A 24,030-nucleotide genomic window follows, 5' to 3' on the forward strand; every position below is an offset into this window, starting at 1 on the left:
TCATTCAACCAATCATGAGCCAATTAAGTCATGACAACTGACAAGTGATTCACGCTTCCTGATACAAAGTACCGGGGTACCACCTATTTCAGTCATTAAAATCACTTTTTTTTTATTTCTCGCCTCCATCTACATTATGCATGACTTTTGACCCAATGTACATGTATTTAAAAACCCTTTATACTTTTCCCCTCCAGCATGCTTTACCCCCTCCAGCTCATTTGTGTAATACACTTACCAATGTAAAGGAATGAGAAAACCATGACAAAACAATAAAAATAATGATTATGCCCATTACGGAAATGGTCTATAGGATTCCTATAGGATTCCTATAAGACCTATAATATTCCTATAGGATTCCTATAGGACTGATCATTCCTATAGGACTGTCCTAAAAGATTCCTTTAGGACTATCCTACAAGATTCCTAATTGTAAAGCATGCAGAAATGTGAGGAAACATGAGACTAAAACTGAAATGATATTTACACAAATCAAAGCCAATATATAAAAGACTACAGTATCTCTTTCCATTGCATGGCATGGAAGTTTCTTTGAAGGTATTAACAGCTGTTACCCTTCAGAACTAAACTCAGGTAAAGTTGACACGTTTCTTGCTGTCTTCCCAGTTTCCTTTGTTTTCAATTGTATTTGGATCTAAGCACTGGCATTTTGTTGTACAGTCCTCTGGAAAGGGCTTGACCTCTGACCCTAATGTTGACTCGCAGCAATCACCACCGTCCCATTGACAGTAGGCACGGTTGGTCTTTTGATCACACCAACCATCTCCCAGAAATGTCTGAAAGGTAGTAAAATATTATCAAATTAGGAATTTAGTCCTCAGTAAGAATTTAGTACAATTACACATGAGTGTACTTTATTTCAGCATACAATGATGACACATAACATAACATACCCCTCAGCGTTTACACAATACATGGCATTGTATGGAGAGACGTGCAATGCATCTTGGAACCGGCAAAAGGTCTAATATGAGGGGTGAGGTGAGATGTCAGGTGAGGTACATGAGATTAGATAATGTGGGGGAGATGAGATAAGATGAAGTGAGATGAACTGAAGTAAGGTGAGATGAGAATTGAGAAGACTTCATGATTACATAGCAATTGTCCATGAGATGACTTAACAACATATGGCATACATATAAGACGTATGTTGATTTGATTATTTTATGTACACACTGGAAGTATATATGTACTGTAACTGCACCCAGGGTCTGGCCAGGCCTTCATAGAGTAATAGGTCACATTCTTTCTCACAATTTGCCGTCTATAGCTCTCAGCCTATCAAATTATGTTGTGTGTGTCAATTGTTTAAATGTCTATAATGTAATTTTCTTTTATGCAACATTTCCATGACTTTCTAGTTATATTCTAAGTGGACACTGCACTGCACCACAATTTACCAACATCTGGAACTATGTCAAATGCAATAACAAGTGCTCCCCACGCTGCACAATTATATCAGCAGATATTAAACAAACGAACTTACATCACTGCAAACTTCTTCACATGCAATGTCACTAGGATTTGGATACCATCTTTTCAGTCCTGTACATGTAATCTCATCAACGTTGACCAATTCATTGGTTCCTTCATTGGTAGCCATGACAACAGGATCAAAACGTAACTGCTTACAGCTGACTACACAAGTATCCGCTAAAAAAACAAAAAATATCATTTTGATTATAACCTACACAAAACTTGCACCCACACATCAAGTTAAAGCCCCTAGATCAGGCCAAAATTGCACCATTCAGTGTTACACCAATGCCATGTAATAAAGTTCGTTAACATACATCACATGACATTTATGGGTGAGCACGCTAGGAAAATAGATATGGAAAACAATATACAATCACTTTGCAAATTGCCAAAACAGCACAACTATTATATGATACTGCCCATTTCAGATTAGTGTTCACCAGCTCTATTGTGTTCAATTATGAAGAAAGCAGTAAGAATTAAACTGCATAGGTTACACTTTCAGATAGCAAGATTGAATGAATACAGTTTCTCACTACATTTTGTCTAAATGAAATGAACCAATGTGCCACCATGCAGACATCAAATGCAAACATCAAACCATTAGCACCCACATGTCTGCACCTAGTTGTAGTATTGTTTATGATATATTGCATTCAGACTAAATGTACTAATAAGAAATTGCAATCTCTCTATCTGACAATGTAGCATATACAATTCCTTATTGATTTCTGCATGGTTGAATCAAGCAGGGTCAGTGAACAGTAAGTTTCACGAAACAGGTTGTAGTGAGTTAATTCATTCCATACATCTCATTCTTATTTATGTGCACACAACCCCCCTCCCCTCCCTTCCAACTTCCCCATTACTCCCCCACCCAAACACCAACACCAGCACCCAATTTACATCAACTATGTGAGATGAGTATGGTATATACTACTGTTTTTTGGGACATTTTAATTTATATTCCATGCTATTTTTGTTTGTGAGCATTCACCATGTGGTCTCAACTAACTTCCTCACACCACTAACTTCCTCACACTATCAACTTCCTCACACTATCAACTTCCTCAAACCACCAACTTACTTACAAGTATAATCCAAGTGAGGATTAGCAAACTGTTTTTAAGAACTGCCACATTTTAAAACTCTCTCACCACCACCACCACCACCACCACCACCACCACCACCACCACCACCAACAACAACAACAACAACAACAACAACAACAACAACAACTTACAAGTATAAACAAAGTGAGTGAGGATTAGCAAACTGTTTTTAAGAACTGTACATTTTAACATGAATGTGTATAAAGGCATGTGCTACAGAGAGGATGAACTCTCCCAACATCACCAACTTGCTCGTATAAACCAAGTGAGTATGGGCATACTGTTCATTTGTATGTAAAGGTGTATAAAGGTTGTGTTCTAAGGTTCAAAAGCCATCCAGTATAAATTCTACTACATGAGAGCATTATTCATCAAGGAATACAAGAGAAAATCAAAAATCTTCGTAAAATATCTTTATGCAGGGTAAACTCAACAAGCGTTACAAACAACGTATAGCTTCTTTCCATTGAGAAATCTGTTCACATGTATCTTACCAATAGATGTAGACTTGCACTTGAACTCCACAGCTTTGCTGGATGGTGGTGTTGGACACTCTCCAAATACAGACTTGCACATCTTAAAATTTCCAATCCATGTGCCATCTCTATCACATTTGATGGTGTTTGACTAAAAGAAGAGAAAGGGTGATAAAAACAAAAGTTTGTCATCATATGTCTCTAGATGGCGCTAGTCCCTTATGGAGCTTTCGTGGCATTAAAATTGTTACTGAGTATCACTTATTAAATTTACATATATTTCTCAGCTTGAAAACTGAAGAACAAAATTATGTAAACTTAGCTGTCTATCACATTGTGTGTCACCCCTATATAAATTTTCAAATTTTACAATGCAAACAGTTCAACTTTGAAATATCTGGCTTTGTTGAATTGTTTCTACCTTGTCTATTTCTCCTGTATCACCAGGGCAGTGCAGTTTACACTCACTGTCATAGTTGAAACCATCAGTACAGTTGTACATTCCAGTAAACTCTGCAGGAGGTCTTTCACATGTTATCTGTTTGCATGTTGGTCCATGCCACTCGGCATCCTCCTCACAAGTATAGCGTAATGTTCTCCTGGAATCAACAACAGTGAGAGAAGTCAACAAATAATATCACTTAATCTTCCACCAATACATATTATTAGTATTATCGTTTCATCAAGGGATTTCACAAAATTGACCAGGGACTATTAATCAAACACCATCAAATCAACAAGACAAAAGGACACTAAACTAAAACTTGCAAATTCTACAGTCAGAGTGGACCTCTCAATGCATCATATTTGAATTGAACAATTTTATACCAGAGCATGTCATCCAAGCCAAAACTGTTGTGGACTTTAAAATTAAACTGGACCAGTACATGAACACTACTAGGGATTATGAGACTTCAGGACTGTCACCCTTGTCTTGGCATGATTAGCTTGCTATCAAGGCATTCATGTTAACTCTCTACATGATTAATAATATAAATTATACATCTCATCAAGCATTCATGACCTTTCTTTAATTTTTCTAATATATACATTTCTCATATATACATGTAGAAATTATACATGTAGTCCAAGAATATTCAAAACCTAATGGGATATCTATTAGTGGGATAGCTATGGCATACTGACAGACAGACAGACAGACAGACAGACAGACAGACAGACAGACAGACAGACAGACAGACAGGACATTATATATCACATGCAGAATGGCTGAAAGAAAGGCCGACAGGATGGCATGACAGAAGAAAACAGCAAACAGGAAGGCAGACAGATCGAGAGATGCATTGAGAGCCACAGACAGACAGACAGCCAGAGATGGTCAGTCAGACAGACAGACAGACAGACAGACAGTCAGACAGAGACAGACAGAAACAGACAGACAGACAGTCAGACAGACAGACAGACAGACAGAGACAGACAGACACAGTCAGTCAGACAGACAGACAGACAGACAGACAGACAGACACTTACAAAAAGACAGTTAGGCATATAGACACAGCCAGACGACAGACAGACACAGCCAGACATTTATACATGCACGTGTGACAAACACAAACCAAATAAGCCAATCCTACCTTCTTATTGGGTATCCATTGACGTGATAACCAACCTTACATCGGAATTTACAACTGGAGCCAACATAATGTCCTCCACTTAAACATTTCTTCATACCACCAACCCTTAGTACAGCATTTGGTGGTGTTGTTGGGACATCACAGACTACTTGACAGAAGGCCTCGGGTAGACTGTACATTCCATCTGCCTGACATATCACAGCATTGTCATTTCCTGAAATAAACAACACAGTCTTCAGGTCATTAAAACTGTTACTTATAACATTGTTTTGTTGTTCTGTTTTTTGCACATAAACATTTTATACCAACATGTATTCAATTAGAGAGGCATAAGTTGACTTTGTAGATTTCTGGGGATTACTGAATGTAGCCATATAAGTTATTAAAAGGCACAATAGTAATATTCTTGCACTTTCTACTTATTGAACCATATGACACAACCCTATGGTGCATGACTGCCAGGGTGGCATACTCAGAGTGTTTGCAGGAGCACTTGCAGTGTTCTCTGCAGCAAGTGAAAGTGCAGCAGAAAACACTGCAAGCATGAGAGAATATACCCCTGATTTCCCACAGTGGAACTCACATGGCACGGAGTTTATCAAAAACAGCAAATTTGTGTAAAAATCACACTGTGTAATATTTCACACAATTTTGTATGCAAATAACAATTGTGCCCTCATTTGCATGCAGAGCAGTATTGCAGTGCAGTATTGCAGAGCAGTATTGCAGTGTAGTGCAAATACCACTAGTAGCATGCATGTGCACCACCAGTGCAAGTAATCTCTGATACATATCATGTAACCATCACTTGCTATTGGCAGACCACAAACCCCAAATTCAGGAACAATAGTATGATTTGATGACATATATACTGATACTAAAATGTCAGGCATACTTGATTACAGCATCACAATATAAGAATACAATTTTATGAGAGACAGATAGTCAGTAAACAGGCTAGCATAGAACACTGACAGTGAGTAAACAGGCCAACATAGAACACTGACAGTAAGTAAACAGGCCAACATAGAACACTGACAGTGAGTAAACAGGCCAACATAGAACACTGACAGTGAGTAAACAGGCCAACATAGAACACTGACAGTGAGTAAACAGGCCAACATAGAACACTGACAGTAAGTAAACAGGCCAACATAGAACACTGACAGTGAGTAAACAGGCTAGCATAGAACACTGATAGTCAGTAAACAGGCTAGCATAGAACACTGACAGTGAGTAAACAGGCCAGCATAGAACACTGACAGTAAGTAAACAGGCCAACATAGAACACTGACAGTGAGTAAACAGGCTAGTATAGAACACTGACAGTCAGTAAACAGGCTAGCATAGAACACTGACAGTGAGTAAACAGGCTAGCATAGAACACTGACAGTGAGTAAACAGGCCAACATAGAACACTGACAGTAAGTAAACAGGCCAACATAGAACACTGACAGTGAGTAAACAGGCCAACATAGAACACTGACAGTGAGTAAACAGGCCAACATAGAACACTGACAGTGAGTAAACAGGCCAACATAGAACACTGACAGTAAGTAAACAGGCCAACATAGAACACTGACAGTGAGTAAACAGGCTAGCATAGAACACTGATAGTCAGTAAACAGGCTAGCATAGAACACTGACAGTGAGTAAACAGGCCAGCATAGAACACTGACAGTAAGTAAACAGGCCAACATAGAACACTGACAGTGAGTAAACAGGCTAGTATAGAACACTGACAGTCAGTAAACAGGCTAGCATAGAACACTGACAGTGAGTAAACAGGCTAGCATAGAACACTGACAGTGAGTAAACAAGCCAGCATAGAACACTGACAGTCAGTAAACAGGCTAGCATAGAACACTGACAGTGAGTAAACAGGCTAGCATAGAACACTGATAGTGAGTAAACAGGCTAGCAACACTGACAGTGAGTAAACAGGCTAGCATAGAACACTGACAGTGAGTAAACAGGCCAGCATAGAACACTGATAGTGAGTAAACAGGCTAGCAACACTGACAGAGAGTAAACAGGCTAGCAACACTGAGAGTGAGTAAACAGGCTAGCATAGAACACTGATAGTGAGTAAACAGGCTAGCATAGAACACTGACAGTGAGTAAACAGGCCAACATAGAACACTGATAGTGAGTAAACAGGCTAGCATAGAACACTGACAGTGAGTAAACAGGCTAGCATAGAACACTGATAGTGAGTAAACAGGCTAGCATAGAACACTGACAGTGAGTAAACAGGCTAACATAGAACACTGACAGTGAGTAAACAGGCTAGCAACACTGACAGTGAGTAAACAGGCTAGCATAGAACACTGATAGTGAGTAAACAGGCTAGCATAGAACACTGAAAGTGAGTAAACAGGCCAACATAGAACACTGATAGTGAGTAAACAGGCTAGCAACACTGACAGTGAGTAAACAGGCTAGCATAGAACACTGATAGTGAGTAAACAGGCTAGCATAGAACACTGACAGTGAGTAAACAGGCCAACATAGAACACTGATAGTGAGTAAACAGGCTAGCATAGAACACTGACAGTGAGTAAACAGGCTAGCATAGAACACTGATAGTGAGTAAACAGGCTAGCATAGACCACTGATAGTGAGTAAACAGGCTCACATAGAACACTGATAGTGAGTAAACAGGCTAGCATAGAACACTGACAGTTAGTAAACAGGCTAGCATAGAACACTGACAGTGAGTAAACAGGCTAGCATAGAACACTGACAGTGAGTAAACAGGCTAGCATAGAACACTGACAGTGAGTAAACATGCTAGCATAGAACACTGACAGTGAGTAAACAGGCCAGCATAGAACACTGATAGTGAGTAAACAGGCTCACATAGAACACTGACAGTGAGTAAACAGGCCAGCATAGAACACTGACAGTGAGTAAACAGGCTAGCATAGAACACTGATAGTGAGTAAACAGGCTAGCATAGAACACTGATAGTGAGTAAACAGGCTCACATAGAACACTGATAGTGAGTAAACAGGCTAGCATAGAACACTGATAGTGAGTAAACAGGCTCACATAGAACACTGATAGTGAGTAAACAGGCTAGCATAGAACACTGATAGTGAGTAAACAGGCTCACATAGAACACTGATAGTGAGTAAACAGGCTAGCATAGAACACTGACAGTGGTCTGTAGATGCCAGCTACTAAGCACTTACCATGCATCTTGGCTGGTGGATTACATTTGAATGTACACTGTTTACCCAAGGTTGTACCATCTGGACATACCACCTCAGCATTGGAGATGACAGGCATTTGACAATCTATGGCAACACAGGCTAAAGATGAAGCCCCAGTCCATTCTCCATTCACACACATTACCTGTAGAAAAGGCCATAGTGGGCAAATAATACATTTAACTGGTAATTTATACTGTATTGAGCTATGTTAATGCCCGGACCAATGTATAGTCTTTTCCCAAAACTAGGGATTGCAGTCTCCAACTCATGCACCCCTTTGAAATGTTTAGATCCATTGAACAGTAAAATGTTTAGTGTCCATGTGGATCACCACTTTTAGATTTTAGTGGTCCTCAGCAAGATGATAGGGACACTAAATAATTTTTTAGTTGCCATCAAGATTAGATACGTTTTATCTGCGATATTCATCAAATTGTTGACTTTGTGTCAATATAATTACTTTGGAATAGTAAATTAGAACTGAATACAACATTTTCATCCATGATGCAATTTTATTTGATTATAATATTATGTGTAAATGTCTCTCTTCAAAAATTTAGGTCTATAGAGGGCGCCTCCCTGTCTGGATTCATCTTTTCACATCATACACATGATACAAAGTAGAGATTAGGGCATTCATGTATTTGTGATGTCATCACCAGAGGTTTTCCCATAATTCCTTGCAAGAAATTCCAATATTCAAACATGTCCAGTCCAGTAGGCCATCTTCACAAGATTTCAAAGGTCTGAGTAAGTTGCAGAGGAACTATTTTATTACCCAAAATCACAAAATGTTAAGTACATAGCAATAAATCAATACAAGTGTGACAAATGCAGAAATGAGCCTCACTATACTGAACTTCCCTTTCCCTTTACATTTCAAAAGTGTGTTTACACTGAAATTACACGGAAATTTGATAAATAATTTTGTTTACTGTAATAAAGGTGGTTTCTGACAACTTAAGTAAAATAACTGATATAGGAAAATGACATACCTCATGTGTTTTGATAGGTTGTGTCAACTTCATACCAGAAGACATGGAGAGTACATAGCCATCATCACAAGTGATTCTGCAAATGTCTCCATCATTGAACTCCTTGTCAAAATCTGTACATTCCAGCTGTGCATGTTTAACATTCAATCGGTCACAAACCGGTGTCTTACATTGGTATGTAACACATTTCTTCATGAAGGGGTTGTACATTTCACCTGCTGTGCACTGGTCACCGAGTGTACTTAGATCAAGTCCGTCATTAGAGCGTAATGCAACTGCAGAAACTGCAACATGTGGTGATTTAAAGCGTATGAGTACACCTTGTGACTTGTAGAATGGTAAGCTTAGGTCATGGATCACATTCAGGTGTATTGGGTTGTCTCTACAATAGATGACAATACTTTTTGTTGTTAGTGGATGTGATCTACCGTTAGTATCAATCAGATCAACTGCTATGGCCTTCGGTTCTCTGCTAAATCGGTTTATTCCATCAGATGCCAGGTACAGAATCACTGATGTTGCAATAACTGCATTCTCAAAACCCACCTAGAGAAAGGGAAAGAGAGAAAGAGAAAATACAAATTTATAAATATCATCTGAGTTCAGTTGAACTGATTCAACAATGCAAATACTGAGGGCCAAATAAGAACTATTCATGAAAATGTTTTGGAAAACATCAATTTTTTTGTACCTCGTCCTTTAATATTCTCAAGTGACTTAGGGAGTCTGATATCCCAAATATTCACTATACTAACATTCACGGCTTTGCAATAGGCTGTCATATGCCTGTTGCTATGGGTGTGGTCATAGTTGCTAGGCACATTTGTGTCATTTTTATGAATGTTTATACACTTGACTACCATCACTCATTATTTTTGCAAATTTAGACACTGGTGTTTGACTTTGGCTAAGGGTGTCCAGGTTATCATGATTTCGCTACTATTAATTGTTTCAATATGGTTTGAACTAAATGTACATCTTTAGCTCTAGAAATATTCAAACATTTGCTCAGATACATTTGTACAGTTGACTGAGTTTTATGAGTTTTTTAAGTTCTGACCAATAATCAAATTTGTAGACCTAATTTGCATATTGACAGTGGAGTCATCTGGTACAACCTGTACTTCTACAAACACCTCAACAAAATTTCAGACTGATCTGCAGATAAGATTTTGAGATTATGATTTTTGACCAAAATCACATCATTTTAACCTTAATTTGTATATCAGTGAGGGTTAAAACATCTTGAAGAAATCCTGTAGACACCCCTAGAAACATCCCAATCAATGTGACCTCAACCCATTAACATTAAGCAGTACTTACTCTGAGCCAGAAATCATCTTTATATAAACTAGGATTGCATGGTTTCCATGCCATGCTAGAATCAAGTTCTGATTCACATTTCTGTCAAGAAAAAAAAACAACATTCCAAGTTCACAAGAAGTTGGGTGAATAGATTAGAGCAATGTAAATTTAGATGAAGTCAATCAAATGTAATAATCTACTGTGACCATTCCAAGCTTAAATTTGTGAAGTATCTTGGAGTATCTACATTTCTATTCATTGAATCATTGTAATCTTTTTATATCACTGGAATGCTGCAAACTGAAATACTCTTATTTATCTACTTTACCATATATGGAAATTATACTGATACACTTATTACCCTAACCATATATGGAAATCATACTGATACACTTTTATTACCTTAACCATATATGGAAATCCACTCAATATTGTTTTTATCTACTTTACCATATATGGAAATCTTACTGATACACTTTTATTAGCTTAACCATATATGGAAATCATACTGATACACTTTTATTACCTTAACCATAGATGGAAATCCACTCAATATTGTTATTATCTACTTTACCATATATGGAAATCTTACTGATACACTTTTATTAGCTTAACCATATATGGAAATCCTCTCAATATACTTTTTTTTCTGATTTACTATGTATGGAAATTATATTAATACACTTGTTATAACCTTCACCATATATGGAAATATTACTGATACATTTTAATTTTCCTAACCATATATGGAAATCTTGTTTATCCTTATAATCTCTTTGACCATATTTGGAAACCTTACCTGAGTGACTAGTGGTTGACCAATAACAATGCTTTCTGGACATTCATCACTTTGGTACGAAGGGTTGGCATATGCTGTAGAAGCCCATTGATCTGTGTAACCTGAGGGTGTATAAAACCCACAGTCGCGGACACTGGAATGTCTTTCAAATTCTTCACAGACACCATCTCCATCATAATGGTAACATAAACTAGGTTCTCCTGGTGAAGACAACAGTACACAGATATTTGTTTTTGTTCTATGTCTTATCTTAAAGGCACACAGTTCAGACACATGTTAATCATGGAAATTTATGCAATATATGTATGCATATGTTAATTATGCAAATTTTTACCATCCCCTTTGTAGAGCAAACTAACAAACACAGAATGATACAATGTATCTTTATGGTGCCCCCTCATGTGTTGTAATGAGGGTAATCCAGCATGGTGTACAGATGAATTATTGTCATACATGTTTTAAAGTGAGTCAAATCTAACAAAGCAGCCAACAAACACTAAATAATTTCTGTTTTCCCAGAACACATTTTCCTTACATTATACCATTTGACTTTTTACCATACAACAGGAGACAAGCAAACTGTAATTCTTTATAAAAACAGCACAAGAAAATTGTTGTCACAGTTGATAGAATTCAGAAAATCTGACAAATTGTTTTATCTGCTTTCAGTCTCTTTTCTTCTCTTTGCCGTATCAGCACAAGAACTTAAACTTGAATAAAAATTGACAAAATCCTACCTTGACAGTTGAAAAATTCATCCTTTTTACAACCAAGACCACAACCATCACCATCAATAGCATTACCATCATCACATTCTTCTTCAGCAGCACTGTTAAACAATCAGATTAGAAGAACAAGTCAATGGACCTTTCCAGTAAATCATACCCTCTAGTGTTGAACCAGCACAGTGATGTCAATGGGCAGAAAGATATTTAATCAATGGACCTTTCCAATGAATTATGCCCTCTGGTGGTTAAGTAGAGAAGTGATACATATGGATGAACAGACAAGTCAATAGAACATTTACATAAATCATGCCCTTTAGTGGTGAACCAGTCAAGTAATGTAAATGGACAGAAAGACAGGTCAATAGACCTTTACAATAATGACATCATATCTTTACCTGTCAACAAGCCCATCTCCACAGAATGGTTGACCATGTCTATGTGTTAATGGTGGGGACAGTTCACTGATTTTGGAGCCCTGGATTGCCTGTATTTGATATGTGTACTCCACACCATCCATCATGCCACTGAAAATAAAGTAACCAACAAGTATTATATTACTATGTATACGATGCTATCAACAAAGTAAGATAGACACACACTCTAAAATTAGTGTTGCTGTATGTAGTAGATTACACTAGTGGTGAATTGGTTATGTGGATAGAATCACCCTGTAATCAAGATAGTGTTACCACTGAATGAGGTTAAACACCAGCCATTTGAAGAATGAATGAGGTTAAACAGTGAGTTTAAACAGTGCGGCCACTTGAGGAATAAATGAGGTGAAACAGTGCGGCCACTTGAGGATAAATGAGGTGAAACAGTGAGTTTAAACAGTGCGGCCACTTGAGGAATAAATGAGGTGAAACAGTGCGGCCACTTGAAGAATGAATGAGGTTAAACAGTGAGTTTAAACAGTGCGGCCACTTGAGGAATAAATGAGGTGAAACAGTGCGGCCACTTGAGGAATAAATGAGGTGAAACAGTGCGGCCACTTGAGAAATAAATGAGGTGAAACAGTGCGGCCACTTGAAGAATGAACGAGGTTAAACAGTGCGGCCACTTGAAGAATGAATGAGTTTAAACAGTGAGTTTAAACAGTACGGCCACTTGAGGAATAAATGAGGTTAAACAGTGTGGCTATTTATATTGTAGCTGGAGTGGTTCTATGATGTATAGTTAACTGGGTTGCATCATGTAATGAATAATTTCAAAGTTCCTGCACAAATAAATTACAAGTTATTTCGTTAGTAGCATCATGTGATATATTTTCTGTTAGTGGTATTCTTCTTTGAAGGGGAGCATCACTACAGGAAATAACTGTATTTTCATAAACTTTGTGTTCTGAGAGTTATTTCATGATTTCACATCACTTAAATTTGATTGCCAAGATACACCAAATTAAAACTGTATTCCATTTCTATTGTTCTCAAACTGGCCCACTGTTGCATCATGGGACTAAACATACATGAATGGGTATTAGATGAACAATGCATATTCATGACTAATTATTTGAGGGCAATTACTCATAAACTCTCAGAAGTCAATATTGGCAATTGAGCAAAATTTATGTGATATATGAAATCATAAAATGACTCTAGAACCCAAATTTTATGAAAAAACCTTTATTTTCTGGAGTGACCTTCCCTTCATTCTGAAAGTACATGTATATTCTAAACTTACCTATCAATATATTTTGGTGAGTCTACAGTAATGACATTAACTCCTGTTTCAAATGGAGGCATGCGGTGTAATACATATTTGATTGGTTTACAGGGTTGACATACAGGATGGCTATGGTCTGACACAATCTGAACAGCATCAATACTGGTGTAAGGACTACTAATATGAACACGCACTGCCTTTACTTTCTTGTACACATTAAGTCGCATCGTGTATGGCATATCACAGTACGCATTAATCGTACCCAGAGATTCCTCCATGTTGTCAGTGTAGATCAACTTAAGTTCCGTTTTGCCTTCGGATGGATTCCATGCAACCCAAAGAGACAATGCTATTGGGACCACTGGAATCTTAAAGCCCAGTTCAATATAGCAGTCATCACAAATAGTATTTAGGGGGTCAGGTAGCCATGCTTTAGTGCTAGCATCACAGTACTCTGCATCTGGTGGACCTGCAAAGTTAGGAAAGCAACAGATCTATGAATAATACTACTGTCAAGGTCTATACTGGATTTACCTTAGCTGAATACATGCAAATGTTACACTGTATACTGTAATCCTGGAAAAATTTGCTTAACACTATGAACTCTACCCTTTTGGGAAACGACCCTTAGTCTAGTTCCTATACAGTATCGTTACCATTTACACATCCACTCACAGTATAGTCAAAGTCGTTACTCTAGAAGTCCTGAAATACATGAGATGCAATTTAAAATTCATCCACAACCACCCACACAGTCATTAACATCATGTCTTTGTTAATCAATCACAAAATTCTAACCAATAACACAGTCCCTCATAAAGTTAGTGTTTATTGGGACAGTTATGTAATGTCCAAATATGGTATATTTGTCAGCTCAGAATGCTATTTATACACTGTTTACATCAGTATAGCAGTTGGGGTTCACTGACTGAATGAACAACTTTCTGTGCTGATTGAGGGACTCTCACCAGATGTGGTTTAGTTAGAAACCATGTTGGCATCCAGACTAAACGCCCCTCATCCAAAGTTGCATTTCTACATTTTGAGTACAAATATTTCATGATACGAAACGTGGATTATACATAACAGGGATGGTGAAAAACAACAACACTCTTCTGGGGTCTTTAAACTTTACTAAATGCAGCTAAGATAAAGCATAACCTAAAGATCGAATCTATAATTTCATGAGTGTCTTTCCTCTCACAAATACTAAATTTACTTTTCAGATAGACACTACTTATTACATGATCACGTGTTAAAATGAGAACCCCGTGTAGTTTTACAGAATACACATTTGTGATAGAGGGCGGTATAACACCTTTGGAGGCGAGTTGTGGGCATGCGCTAATTGAACGATCTTGTTGAAATTCAGCATTATATTTGATTGTATGTGAACTCTTATGATCTATAAGGTGTTACATAAAATCCATTGCAAATGATAAACTTTGGTTCCGCGGCTGTTCTACAAACGATAGTGGAAATGGCTGAAATAGTGGACATGTACGTATGTGAAGACCCGACCCGAGGATGACATGTCAGCTTCTCAGTTCAGAGCGCATATTTACAGAGCTACTACTAGAACACACTTACCAAGGGCTTGTGTTGGATCCCACAGACCAAGTTGTCGTGATGGGTTTGGTGAAAAGGCCGTATAAGCGTACTGCTCCAATGTGTTGTCATTGTTACAATTACTACAGTCACTGTGTGGGCCACCGAAGTTGCCACTCAGAGATGGAACCCAAGCAAGATTGACAGAGTTGTCGTGGACAGAGATAATCTTTGGCGGTAAAGGTACTGGTGATGGAGTTTTGATCTCTTCCCAAGGTTTGTACATTAAGTCGAGGTAACAATGCATACGAGACACTTGCTGTGGTGTAAAATGGTCAGTGCAATCATCGTCTAGAAGAGAAAAGTTCATTGAAGATCATTGAAAATAACATAATAGCACGGATGCGGCAGCAAAAGTTAACGATGCCATGTGTTTGGAAACAGCGCCCCCATGTAGACTTTTCGGTATTACTTTGTTTTTCACATATATTCATTTATACTCACCAGCATAACTCATATAATTATCGTAGGGGGTGTCTTTGAATTCTTGCTGTAGGCCACATGTATCATACTCGGTTGGGTCAGGGTCCCTACAGTGCTGATTGAATGGTGTTGGTTTGGTATCGGCAACCAGATCTCCACACTCGAAGGATGGGACTATTTCCAAACATTCACTGGTACACTCCATTTCTGAAACACCATGGTGTATATGCCACAATCCCAAAATATGGCCAAATTCGTGTATAGTAGATGCGTCATTTCCTGGTTTACCATAGCTCTCCGGTTGTAATATTACACCGCCTGTAAATATTCCATATGACAGAATTTCAACAACATTCAAGTATGTTGATGTAAATGTTTAGTTAGTTTGGTTGGTTGGTTGGTTGGTTGGTTGGTTGGTTGGTTGGTTGGTTGGTTGGTTGATTATGTTATGTGTAAGTGGATATAGCCAAGTGCCCCAGTGTTGAAGAATATATATGCAACAAAATTCTTTCTCTCTGTGTCTATCTTAATATCTTTATTTCTTAAAGTACCTGAGATTATGACACCCCTATATTATTTAACTCACCTAAAGTACCAAATACTTCTTTTTCCCATGGAAATGTGGCAATTCCTTGCAAATTAGGATTAGTCCAATGTGCAAAGTAAACGTTCAAGTTACTGCCATTAATACTCAAATAAGTCTTGTATTCGTTCACGTCCATGTATGTCCTGGTTAAAAAAGAAAACATATATATAGCGTAAAAGCACATAGTTCTGCTAAAGCAACGAAATATGAAGAGCCTCTTGGTGGGTACGTTTTGGACGGTGCCGTAAAGAGGACTGTATAGTTTACGACATTGATCGACGGGGATGACAACGGGTTGATATGAAGAGCCTCTTGATGGTCGGAGTACGTTTTGGACGGTGCCGTAAAGAGGACTGTATAGTTTACGACATTGATCGACGGGGATGACAACAGGTTGATAACTTGTACCCTACGAAACACAAACTGCGCAAAGCCACTATTGTGTATTTTCACCTATTTTTGTGTTTACGAGTAATGACCGAAGTTGAAAGGTCAACTACATACAAATAAAATAACATCAGATCGAAAATTTCAAATCAACAGTTTTCCACGCTTCTAATTAGACGGTGTGGATATCCAAAGGATATATACTTGGAAGGTTATATCGCAAAAACAAACTCACGAGTTTCGTTGACTATGCGCTTTCTTTGGTGCCGCGATGCAAGTCATGCAAACAGAAATGATGGTCATCACTCCAAGATGTGTAAAATGTGTATATACTGTTATCATATTTTTTAAAAACATTATGAATGTGAGGCAACATTTTTATCGTTGATTTTGCAATTCTCATGAAATTCACAACGAAAAATGTCAACTCAAATTAAGGCCGGGTCAAAATCTACTATGTGGATCCCAAGGCGTCCTGCCTGGCTTCACATAGTGTTTTCTGTTGTATGAAACCAGAGCATTTGCGGTGTCCTGTGAAACAGAACAATGTCGAATGTTTGAATATGGCGTCAACGATCTTGAGACAGCAGTGGCAACTTGACAGTATCGAACAGCGTTTTATATTTACAGAATCAACGCGTTTTGAAGGAATAGAAGGACTCAATAATGCACTATTTGTTGAGATAGCAGTACAGTCTTTGTAATTCTATTCACAGTTATATGTAATGGGTTAGTGGCGGCAACCCGGCATGACCTTCTCAATGCTCATAACAACATGTAACAATAACGATGAGAAGAGAAGAGAAGGTCATCACACAAGGGACGAAACCTTCACTGTCTACGAACTTTTACGTCGATCGATATCAATTCAAGAAACAGTAATGTATAAAACGTCGGCTCAACTTGAAGTTCTATGGCCAGCCCACCTTTTTATTTTTCGGAGGTCAAGGTAAACGAAGGCGAAATAATGTTTGTTTTTTCTCGTTCTAAGTTTTACTTGGATGTATTGCGATAATTTCACCATGACGACGGAACTAGAAAACGAGTCTATAAGAGTGACCGTGGTAAACACCAAGAAGAGATGATAACTTTCGTTCTTTCCTCCAGTAAACTGGTTTTAGTAAGAAAGGTGGTGTCTAAAGTCCAAGCTTGGGCGAAAAGTAATCTGGCATATTTCTTTGTGAAACTTGTTGCCGTTGTATATCCAGAAATCAAAGCACAATGTAAATTACTTTTCTCAAAAGAACCCGACTTACAAAGTAATATGGCTGTAAGTTACAACTCATTTCATATATATAATGTAAATAGCGTCTCCTGGGGTATATGAGTTTGTTTATTCCGATTGCATGTATAGTGAAATAACAACAATCGCATTTTTGGAGCTGAGAAAAACATGTTTACTCTAGAAAGTCGATGTTGTGAGACACTTTGCGTCAGTTGAGAGCGATTCCAGATTATTCGGATGTCCGTCTGTTATTGTAATGGAACAATTCGTTGGCTTTTCAAGCAAATCTCACACTTTACCGGTCACCTTACAACGTTTAGTTCTGTGCCAATGGGTGGCACTAACAAACTAACGTCAACAGACGCTCACAGAATGTTCCAAGGAAGCTCTTTATATTAAGTGAACAACAAACGTTCTGGGACCATGGCAACCGGGTCACTGCAGTGAACGATAAAATGAACGATTCAACGGGAATGAAGTTGTAGATTGAACAACACTGTTCCTTTCATAAAAGTGTGTTCAACTTACACGACTGTTGACAGAAGCGGAAAGTGGGTCAAATTTAGTATTCGGAACGAGGTTGTCAACTGTAAGGCAAACCACCTGTTGATTTTGTCAATTTTGTTTGTTCCTATCTCCGAATTCGATGTACTTATACTTTGCAACATTTTCACGTAGAGTCCAATGTGAATAGTAAGTTAGTCACGTGATAGAATATATCTTTTCAATCATGAAATAAGGATACTACGGTATAGACTAAACCATAGGAAATGAAGAAGTTCTCCACTGTCTATGACTAAACCTTCCTTTCAATTTAAGTGATTCGGGGTAAAACCGGTGCAATGTAGATCTATTTCATTGTAAACATGTACATAGCACCAAAATTCAAGAGACAAGCCAACTTGGACTCCAACTACTAAAATATATTCCATTTGCGAGAGCGAAAGAGAGAAAATTAATGAGAACACTGTACATATACTGTAACAATTTACCTGTGAGGTGACTTTGGATCATAACAGTTAGTTGATATCTTAGCTGAGTTAGGTAGACAACAGTCTCCTCCATCCCATCCATGGTAACCACGGTTACATTCCTCATCACAATGTCCATCGCCAATCTTTGATTTCTCGCACGTATATTTGATGACGTCACAATCTCCGCCGTCATCTCCGGTACGTTCGTGTCTACACTCGTGGTTACACCGACCATTGCCGATTTTATCCGACCCACAACCGAACAGAATAGTGCGACTTCTGAGTAAAGAGTCCGAAATGTTACGTACACTTAGTTGCCAGGTGATATTGTAAACATTGAAAGCGACATTAAGTTGCCGGTGTTGGTAGTTGATTTGATCGTCGGTAACCGTCGGGTTTGTGCCGTCATCGTCGTAGACGTTGATAACCTGGTAACGTACGGTTTTGGGTTTACGAAAAGTCCAGTAATTGGCGTAACTCCTGGCAACATCTGGATTGTCACACACTGTCATACCGCATTTTGGTGTAACTACGTGTACGTCGTGAAGCTCTGCAGGCATATCAGATTGAACGATCTCGGGTTCGTTATCTAGAATCATTTCCCAAGATTCCACGTTGGAAAAATCTTCGTAGTGATCAAGTTTACTGTGATTTTCTTTCCTTCTTGATAAGCTATGCATACTGTTCTTTATTTCTGAGTGTTCACGAGCCTCAGACCACAACAGAACTTCATCAATTAGTCCCCGATAAAAGTTCCCCGTAAACACGTTTCCTCCGATGTCTAGCTCTTTACACTGACTTGTCGTACGGCTAAACAAATCACCATGCTGCCTATGACTAACAGCGACTTTGGCACCGTTGATGAAAAGTTTCATCTTCCGACCATCGTAAGTAGCAGCCACGTGAATCCAACGATTTGGTTCATACCGGAGATGAGATGATATTGTCGTGGACTCTCTTGCCCTGTCAGTACGCAAGGAGAAATAAATTCTTGCGTCTCTCTCTGCATCTTCTTCGAGTGAGTGAATTCCGATGGACCAGCCCTTATCACTCACTGTCATACTGCAAGTGTCGACCAAACCTGAAATAACATGATGTATTATTATAGTCAGTCAGTATATTCCTATACATTCAACTAAACCCTATTCATTGCCGTAAATCACAGCCAGAGTTACCTGTCAATAGCAGACAGCGTCACAAACAACCCCCACCCCTTGGGAATAGAAACAGCTCCCTTTAACTTGAGACCGCAGAGGTCTGACCTTGAGATAGACACTTTCACTAATATTTCGATGTGTGAACTGTTTCTCTTGATGTCACTCTACGACTCTGTTGGATAACTGGACTCTAAAAAAGTCTACCATCCAGGTTCTACGACAAATCCCAATTTGAGAACAGACTACTATAGTATGTAATTTGTAAGGTAGCCAGAAACATATCAATAATAATCATAAAGTATTGACACCAATTGCCTCTCCATATATCGTTCCAACCCTCTCTCCTCTCCATATATCGTTCCAACCCTCTCTCTCCTCTATCGTCTTTTTTGTGCTTTCAGTCTCTGTATGTCGTTCTCTACCCCTCTCTGTCGCTGTGAGTCCTGTTCCTTTCTCTCTGCCTCTGTCTACCCTACATCTAACATTGATGTTCGTTTTCTTCTGCCTAATACTCTCCTTAACCCCGTCCCCCCTTTCGTGCTCTCTCTCTCTCTCCCTCCCCCTCTCTCTCTCTCTCTCTCTCTCTCTCTCTCTCTCTCTTTCCTTGCATTCATTCATTCATTCATTCATTCATTCATTCATTCATTCATTCATTCTTTCTTTCGATACACACTTAACACGTATAATTCAAAACCGACTCCGTCATGTTTCCTTCTTCTCTTACATGCAACAGGATGTGTAAGGTCATATATTGCACGACGCGTGTACCTCTATGTACGTGTCTCCATTTGTCATGTGTGTTGGTGGTACACTAAGGCTCGACTAAATTACATGTTCCATTTCACTTTAAATTCAGAAGAGGAGAATATACTTGTATATTGGCAAATGATGTCTTCGTGAGTGGTTACTATAGTAAATGCGAGCAATAAACTGCATTAGGACCAAGTCAACCATATGAAGTAATGTGCTCGCGTGGGCGTCGAACAAAACATTGGGAAACTCTGACTTGTTGTAGATAATACGGAGAGGAAGTCGTAAATAATAACATTTTCTAATATCCTTGTTGTCGAGTCATCCACTGTTTAGAGTATGTAGTATAATTACAAATTCTTATATGTGAGTCTATATAATATTTATGTACCCTGCAATTAGTGCTTTATATTTTCACACGGATGATTTCTTTATTACCCACCCCACCTCCGGGTCAAAATCACACCCCCACCCCCGGGTCAAAATCACAACCGCACCCCCGAGTCAAAATCACAACCGTATTGTGATTGACATGTGTATATAAAGAGTTGTTGAAACTCAATTACGAGTTCCTCGTGAATTTCTTCTTGTAACTTTAGTTTTGAAGTTCACATCAATGGCTTGTAAAGGAATTTGAATTTGTGACTGTGGATATTTCTTAAATATTAAATTTCTGGCATGAAATACGTGTTTATACTTCTCAAATCGTTTTCCACCAGTGACACTGTCTGAATATACACATGCTATTTAATATGCATGGAAGGAGGTAAATTAGTTTGGAATTGAAATGGATTCCAGCGACCCGTGGCATCGATTCTGTACTGGTCCGGGCTTAGTTGTTGGTGAAAGAGGGACGTGTAGTGTTTTTTGTCTGTTCCTAAGATGTAGAAAAGACAGCTTAGTTACGGATTATGGCTGTTAAATCCATTCATATACAGTATCATTGTTTCCATAAATGCCCTTCGGTGGGATATAGCGTGCAGTATGAGAAAAGATCCTAAACCATTTAGCCCTATCGACACGGTATCATATAGCCAGATTACTCCTAGGTATAGATTTAATCACTAGCAGTGTATTATGAATGTTTCACATCCTACGGACAAAATGGAAAGTCAATACAGAAATCGCACTTTTTTTTCAATAAACGTGTCGTTCATTGATAGTTGTAATCTTGTTACTATGGGCGATCGACCACACACAAGAAACCAATATTGGTACAGAGAACCAGTAAGCTTCAAAATTTACATCTTTAAAACGAACAATGTGTTTTTAAACCTCGCCCCAGTGACAACCATTCGTAAGCTGATCATCGTCAAACTGATATGAGAATTTCAGTAAGAGTATATTCTTTGAATGCTCGCCTAAAAATACAAGTCGATGCTTAGTCTAGTATTTTTAGTTTTGTTTGGTTGTAAGTCCCGGGTAAGTTCAGAGCGGGGTTTAACTTTTCCCGGTGTGTGGTCATGGTACTCGAAGCCCCCTCCCCTTGTTCCATTGTGAGTCCATGTAAATAACTATCAAAGATCCCTTGTCAGATGTGTCTGAAAAACGTCGACAGGCTTGTAGATAGCTTATTAGTTATAACACCTTGGCATATTCTGAGATAAACGAGAATGGACCTACCATGAAGGTTTGCCACGATAAACCGACCCTCACATAAATTAGTTGTGTGAGCTTGGCCGTATCAGTCGATGGATTTCTTGTTATAGTAGCTTCAACCTAGATAAGTTGTAGGAACACCGACTTCGTGAAATCGGCCAAGTTTACGGAATACGTCAACTAATGCACGTATATCACTGTTTTTAATCAATGTAAATACAATTGGTCACAATTGTGTCAACGAAAAGAAAAAAAGTTATACTTTACTCAATATTTGTCCAAAATATGTGTCTATGAATGTGTTTGGCAAACATACTGGCAAGAATGTAGCTTATCATGGATTCAGTTTTCCTTCGAATTCATTCTTCAATACTTTAGGAAACAAACTGACAATCGTGTATCCAAATAACTTGTTACCGTTTTGCAAGTTGTACAAAAATGAAATCTGTGTCTCTGCTAACGTTTGCCCATATCGATACGAAGGTATAGACCCACGTATGTTTTCCTAGAGTTCTTTTTTTATTCCAGGGGAAGAGCTTTGAGTTGGGAGCCAATCAGGTGTAACGAAGCGAACAAAATGAAATCATGTACAGGTGGTGAGGCGTGTACAATTATTACACTACAAGAATCGGGTTCTTTTGTTGATGTTTTCACAAGATTTTGGAATAAGTTACTACTAACAGCTACAATTGATCGTAAATGTTTGCCAATTCACGAGTACTTTCTTACAACATGCTGATAAAGAACGGACGGGTTTGTTGATGTAGGATGTCACTTCGACAATTTCGTGTATGGTCTATGTTTCGACTTTCGTGTATGGTCTATGGTTTCGACGACATAATTACGTAGCCTCAGTCCTGACACCTCGTAGCAACTTATGGGAGTTAACCAAAATAAATAGTTGTTCAGTGTGTGTGTCGTATAGACTTGGTCATTTACTAATCTTTTGCTACGTTTTAACTGATAAATTCTATGTCAAACTTTCCTAGATCAAGAGAGACTTGTTAGTCAGCTTCCGTCGGCAAAAGCTGAGAACTTTACATATAGTAGCGCTGTTGATAGACGAAGGGTAGTGGTTCTGCATATCTCTAAATACACAACTAAAGGTGTGAAGTACGATCGAACCGGTTTCAATTGATTCTAAAGAGGTGTCAATGATAGGTAGTAAAATCACACTTTCGGGCACTAGCATGGATCACTGTGTTCTTGTAGTGGTCTCAGGTTGTATTAGTCTCTCCCCACATACACCCATGGTCTCCCTACTACATCCATGGTATTAGTATATCCTCTGACCACCAGACTGGTCTGCAGTACACTAGTATAATATCTTTACTAGTATCTCCCCTAATACCTCCATGGTCCTGCCATAGAGTTCCCCTCCACTGTTTATGATCATACTGGTGCTACATGGGTGTATTGCCAAGTTCTACAATTACACATCAGAGAGGGGTATGACTGCATGGGAGAAAAGTTACTTAATGAAACCATGGGTATATTAGGGGAGATACAGCCATGATGAGACTGAGTTTTTCATGTTACTTACCAATGATCATTGTATGGTTCTTCTGTCCCCCTTCTGGCTTCAGCCATGCTTCGATGGTGAATCCTTCCCGAGGCAAATCGTGATCTAAGTCCCGATCGTCTGGAAGCTTCAGCCGTAAAACTTCTCCTTTCCCGGCGAAGTATGTAGCTTTGCCGAAGCTATAGCTCTCCGGTGCTTTTCTAGGATACCGACCCAGGTGATGTAGCTGTGTTTTTTCCGTGCTGGCACAATTGTCTAGCGAAGCCTCAGCATTCCGGAGAGTTTTCTCTTCATGGATGTCACGCCTTTGACGTCGATGGAGAGACTTTTGATTCCCGATGTCACTATGCACGGAAAGTAGAGATATTGCGACCAAAACAAGCGTCAGGGCAACGTTTACAGGTACCAT

At 38.6% G+C, this 24,030-nt stretch overlaps 1 protein-coding gene across 1 annotated transcript; it reads right to left on the bottom strand.

Moving 5' to 3' along the window:
* Positions 1-590: 590 nt before the first annotated feature.
* LOC144441243 (pappalysin-1-like) lies at positions 591-24,030 on the bottom strand. Its single transcript, XM_078130799.1, has 18 exons — positions 23,643-24,030; positions 18,612-19,674; positions 16,008-16,150; positions 15,443-15,739; positions 14,981-15,289; positions 13,409-13,859; positions 12,124-12,252; positions 11,738-11,829; positions 11,001-11,200; positions 10,220-10,300; positions 8,940-9,442; positions 8,762-8,771; positions 7,881-8,043; positions 4,684-4,897; positions 3,510-3,687; positions 3,107-3,239; positions 1,508-1,674; positions 591-797 (listed from the first exon to the last, which is right to left on the bottom strand). The coding sequence occupies exons 1-18, from the start codon at positions 24,028-24,030 to the stop codon at positions 591-593; spliced, it is 4,728 nt and encodes a 1,575-aa protein (XP_077986925.1).

The sequence above is a fragment of the Glandiceps talaboti genome, chromosome 10, assembly GCF_964340395.1.
Source record: "Glandiceps talaboti chromosome 10, keGlaTala1.1, whole genome shotgun sequence".
Taxonomy (NCBI): Eukaryota; Metazoa; Hemichordata; class Enteropneusta; family Spengelidae; genus Glandiceps; species Glandiceps talaboti.

Coding starts and splice junctions, on each gene's coding strand:
- LOC144441243 (XM_078130799.1), bottom strand. CDS start 24,030: ATGGTACCTGTAAACGTTGCCCTGACGCTTGTTTTGGTCGCAATATCT. Junction 15,740..16,007: donor AGAAGTATTTGGTACTTTAG/GTGAGTTAAATA, acceptor GAATATTTACAG/GCGGTGTAATATTACAACCG. Junction 3,688..4,683: donor AATGGATACCCAATAAGAAG/GTAGGATTGGCT, acceptor TGTTGATTCCAG/GAGAACATTACGCTATACTT.